At 35.6% G+C, this 5713-nt stretch overlaps 1 protein-coding gene across 1 annotated transcript in view; it reads right to left on the bottom strand.

The window, feature by feature from the left end:
• The window catches only part of THADA (THADA armadillo repeat containing), a gene marked incomplete at its 5' end in the record, with an annotated part of 322555 nt that extends 317456 nt beyond the window's left edge, over positions 1–5099 (bottom strand). The window contains 3 exons of the mRNA XM_080813492.1: positions 3320–3450; positions 4411–4505; positions 5024–5099. Of these exons, the coding sequence (XP_080669618.1) occupies positions 3320–3450; positions 4411–4505; positions 5024–5099 (302 nt within the window). The remainder of the gene's footprint in view (positions 1–3319; positions 3451–4410; positions 4506–5023) is intronic.
• Positions 5100–5713: the final 614 nt, after the last annotated feature.

Raw genomic sequence — 5713 nt, 5'->3', positions numbered from 1 at the left:
CTCTGTCAAATAAATAAAATCTTTTTTAAAAAATCTTTAAAATAAACAAATCTTAAAAAAAAAAAAAGAATCTAACCTCTATTCTAAAATGTTTTATTCATTATAATCTCAATGCCTGGAATACTTACTTGACATATAGTAGACGAGCAAAAAAATTCACTTAACAGATAAACTCAATTTAGTATCAATTTTACCTAAGTTAATTTAAATCAAAACAGTAAGCACTTTTAAAAAATATGACTGAACAGTTCTAAAGCTCTTCTGGAAGAAAAAGAATTTAGAAATGGGAAAAGTCTGAATAAGTCGTCCCCAGAGGCTGACTTGTTCCAACATATAATTCAACTACATTATCAAACTATAGTAAATGAAAGTATGATGTTGGTGAGTAAACAAATAGACCCAAGTCTAAAATCAAATCTGTGTTTATACAGGAACACAGAACATAATAAAATGGCATTCCAGATACATGGGAAAGATGGACTATTCAAAAGTTTGCGAATAAGTGGGTCCCCATTATCAAAAACTAAATTGGATCTCTAACTTACACTCTACTCAAGGTTAATTCCAGATGAAGTATTTTAATAAATACAAGCAAGTAATTTTATATGATCTTATAGTAGAGAAAGCATACATTAAGGAAGGCATGAAACTCAGAAATCTATTCAAAGAAAAATATTAGTGGGTTTGATTACCAAGAAAAATATTCTAATTTTTGTAAGGCAAATACACCACAAAGAAAGTTTAAAGACAAGTAATAAAACAAAGGAATATCTAGTACATAATCTAGACAGAGATCTCATACCCAAGCCCTTCTTTAGTGGCAAAACCCACCTCCCACTACAGAAGCCAAAGGTGTGAGAGTCTTGGTTCCCAGCCATTCTTAAAACCAGAAGGTGGGTATATGACCCAATCTTGACAACAGAAAGTGATAGGAAGTCTCCTGGGACCTTCTGCAAAAATGTTTTTCTCCCCAGTAAAAAGAGAAGGAAAAAAGGAAATTTCCTTTTTTTATTTCTGGATGCTGTCATGTCTATATAAAGCAGCTGTAACTGCTACAGCTCCTTGTAATCTGAGGGAAGATTCGGCCAACAAATGGGAGAAAAATGGAAAACATCAAGATCTTTGATGACGCTGTTGACTACTTCCCCAAAACCCTAGAACTGGCCAGTATCTGATCATTTCCATTTTTTTTAAGTTGAGACAGAGAGAGAGTGAGAGAGACTGCATGAGCTAGGGGGCAGAAGGAGAGGGAGAAGCAGGCTCCCCACTGAGAAGGGAGCCTGATTCGGGACTCAATCCCAGGACCCTGGGATCATGACCTGAACCAAAGGCAGATGCTTAACCGACTGAGCCACCCAGGCACCCCTGATCATTTGCTTTTTGACACATTAAATCAATTTACTTACATAAAAAGAAAAGACATTCTAACAAGGAAACATACAAAAGACATATAATCACAAATAGTCAAACTCTACATATTAAAAAATGTTCAATCTCACTAGTAATCTGGGAAATGGAAAGTAAAAAAAGTATTATTTTTTCATCTGTTGGATTTTCAATGGTTTAAAGACTGGTATTACCCAGTGTTAGAAAGATATGAAGATACTGGCACTCTCATTCACTGTTAGTAGGAGTATAAACTGGAATACCTTTGGGGGAGTACAGGTTAGCAATGTTTTTGGTAAAGAAATTCCATTTACAGGAATTTATCTCAGGTAAATACACATAACACTTATATACATAATTAAGAATATCACTGTATCATTGTTGGAATAATGAAAACAAAATAAACTAAATATCAATGGAAAGTGATTAAGTAATATGTAACTCAGTACATAAAATTTTGGTATATCCATATTATAGAAATTTTATCTGTAAGAAAATATAAGGATCTGGGGTGCCTGGGTGGCTCGGTCATTAAGCGTCTGCTTTTGGCTCAGGTCATGATCCCAGGGTCCTAAGATCAAGCCCTGCATTGGGCTCCCTGCTCTGCGGGAAGCCTGCTTCTCCCTCTCCCATACCCCCTGCTTGTGTTCCCTCTCTCGCTGTGACTCTCTGTCAAATAAATAAAATCTTGAAAGAAAGAAAGAGAGAGAAAGAATAAGGACTTTTGGTGGGAGCATAAAATAGTGCAGACACTACGAAAAACAATATATGGAGTTTCCTCAGAAAATTAAAAATAGAATCACCATATGATCCAGTAATCCCACTTTTGGGTAAATATCCAAAAGAACTGAAAGCAGGATCTCAAAGAGATATTTAAATACCCATGTTCATAGCAGCATTGTTCATAATAGCCAAGAGGAGGAAGCAACTCAGATGTCTATCAGCAGATCAATGAATGAATACCATGTGGTACATATGGATGATGGAATATAATTCAGCCTTAGGAAGGACAAAAACCCTGCCACATGCTACCACAAGGATGAACCTTGAGAACATTATGCTAAGTAAAATAAGCCAATCAAAAAAAAAAAAAAAAAAAGACAAATACAAATATTCCACTCATATGAGGTAACTAAGGTAATCAAATTCATAAAAACAGGAAATAGAATTGTGGTAGGGGCTAGGGGGAGGAGGAAATGGGGATTTACTGTTTAATGTATATAGTTTCAGTTTTGCAAGATGAAAAACTCTGTGGAGATCCACTGCACAACAATGTAAATATACTTACCACTCAAAAATGGTTAAGATGGCTAATTTTATGTTGTGTGTTTTTTCACACAATTAAAAAAAGAATACAGACTATGCTGACTTGAAACTATCTCTAAAGCATTCTTTAGTGAAAAAACAAGCTACAGAACACACACAAGAAAAGGTCTAAAGAGATAGATACCAAAATGTTAAGTGATGACCTTTACTAAAAAAGGTAAGATAAGCCAGAAGAGTGAAACAGAAGGCTCATTTCTTATTTTTTTCACTTCTACATTGCTTGATGTCTTTACATCAACCATATATTCTTGTATTACCTGTGTAATTACAAATATGTTTAAACTAAGAACAAATGGGAAAAACAGAGGAAAAAGAAATAGCAAGATGACAGATTAAACTTAACCAATAATTGCATTAACATAAATGGACTAAATCAGGAGTCAGCAAACTACATCCCATAGCCTGTTTTATTAAGGCCTGTGACCTAAAAGCCAGTCTACATTTTTAAAAAGTTGTCATAAGTAAACAAAGCAGAGACCATATAAAAGAAATTGTTAGTGACGTACTTCAGTTCAGTTTTACCAAACCAGGAGAATTTTAAACACTGTTTACTTTTGGTCAAACTGAACATTTATAATGCTTAACTTCCTTTCCTTTTTCTCCTTACCTTGCCAAGACTTTCTTCAAGGGATTCTTTGCACTCAAAGAAAGATAAATGCCGGCTAAAACATCCAAACAACTTCCAATAGTGGGATCACGTGCACCATTTTTATCTGCTTTCTCCAGTAAAGGCACAATCTACAATCCAAAAAATTCAAAGGCATAGTAATTTTTTCTATTATCAAGTATATATAGCAAAGTAATAGAGTTTCAAATACTCTTTGAAGTCTCAATTACGGCACGTAATGTTTTCTACACTGCGCTGTTAAAGGATACCGATTTAAACACCTAGTTTAGTATTTTTTAACCTTTTTAACCTATATCCCCAACTCCCAGTTTACCCTCCAGACCCACCCCTATTAAGAATTAGACTTGTTAATGGCTTAAGGTATAGGAATTCTATAGCACTATTGAAAAACCAGTAATATATTTAATTGCTTTCCAAAAAAATTATGCAAGTTCAAATGGTAAATCCTAACACAGAAATATTGGTAAGGACAGTCTTTACATTTTATTATTATTTTTTTAATATTTTATTTATTTGACAGAGAGAAATCACAACTAGGCAGAGAGGCAGGCAGAGAGAGAGGAGGAAGCAGGCTCCCTGGGGAGCGGAGAGCCTGATGCGTGGCTCGATCCCAAGACCCTGAGATCATGACCCGAGCCGAAGGCAGAGGCTTTAACCCACTGAGCCACCCAGGCGCCCCCAGTCTTCACATTTTAAATTAACTTTTTAATGTGTCTGCTAAAAAGTTTTAAGGTTTCAAATTAATAGAAATAATTTTTTAAAATTTATCTTCACAAGAAAGGTATGCACAAAAAAAAAATAAGAAAAAAAGAAAGGTATGCACAGTTGGCTCACTGTCCTATCCTTTTACAGCTCCAATGGTGGTGGAGGCCTGAGTATGGCTTCTACCAATACTCTGAATAAAATGAGATTATACAACAAACAGAAAAGGAAAAAAAAAAAACAAAACGATTCTTTAATGATACATTGATATTAAATAATTGGAAGCCAAAAGCTGTCAGTTAATTTTAGAAATCCATAATAGCATGATATTCTTCAAGATGTATCCATGAATATCAATGCAGTCTTACCTGTTTAACATAATGGATTTGTGACACTCCATCCGTGAGCTGTACACAGTGTAACAGCAAAGAAGCTAGATTCTTTCCTTCCACATCAGCCAAAGCTAGAAAACACACACAAAAAAATTTCTTTAAGGATTTAACAGTGTATGCATATGAGTTTGCCTTTGTTATGCATTATCAAAAATCTAAGTACGTATAAACCAAAAAAAAAAAAAAAAAAAAAAAGCAGACAGAGCTTAGTCCAGAGACAAAATTTTTAGGAAACCATTTTACATGCAAAACTGAATGTAAAGAACATGGGAAAAGTACATAGCAAGAGTTTGAACATCATGTGATAGTGAGTCTCAGAGACAGAAATACTCTATAGCCCAGAAAAGAAGCAAACAAATTAGGGACGCCTGGGTGGCTCAAGTGGGTTAAAGCCTCTGTCTTCGGCTTGGGTCATAATCTCAGGGTCCTGGGATTGAGCCCCGAATTGCACTCTCTGCTCAGCAGGGAGTCTGCTTCCCCCTCTCTCTCTGCCTGCCTCTCTGCCTACTTGTGATCTCTGTCTGTCAAATAAATAAATAAAATCTTAAAAAAAAAAAAAAGCAAACAAATTAAGTCAAAAATCACTTACATCTCAAAGTTTCAAGGTCTTGATGACAAATGGTCAGTGCAGTTACTTGCATTTCTTTCTTCTTTTTTACACCCATTATTAATAGCAGTCACTGCAAAAAAGAAGAGTTTAGAGCATTGTCTAATTCAGGATTTCTGAACCTCAGCACTAGTGGCATTTGGGGCCAGATAATTTTTTGCTATGCAGTGCTGTTCTGTGCATGGTAGGATGTTTAACAGGTTCCTGGCCTCTACCCAATAGATGCCAGTAGCATCCCCTTCCCCGCAAGTTATGCCAACCAAAAAATACCTCCAGACATTGCCAAATGTCTCCTGGAGAGCAAAGTGGCCTCAGGTGGAGAACCACTGGTCAAAGAATTTCTGCTTCATAAAAGAAAAACATTTTTTAAGCTCAACAAGAGTTTATTATTGTCTAAAGTTATTCTTACCTTTTATGGCCCAGTCTTTGTATTTTAAAATACAGCCAACCTTCTTTTTAGTAAGAACAATAACAAACCAGCATGTTTTTTTCAAAAGTAAACTGGGCCCAACTAATCTCAGTGCCTTTCCACTTAACCAAAGATGTTTGGCCTGGAGAAAGAGGACAGGACAAGTGCTACAGAGCAGCTGCAGTTGTTGGAGGACCGTCAGAAAAAGAGTAGACGTATTCTATCTTGCTACAGAATGAGGAAAAGTCAGTGCAAGTTTCAGG

This window comes from Martes martes, assembly GCF_963455335.1.
Source record: "Martes martes genome assembly, chromosome: 9".
In the NCBI taxonomy this organism is placed as follows: domain Eukaryota; kingdom Metazoa; phylum Chordata; class Mammalia; order Carnivora; family Mustelidae; genus Martes; species Martes martes.
Note: the sequence above shows the minus strand (reverse complement) of the source record. Positions and strands in the feature narration are given on the sequence as shown.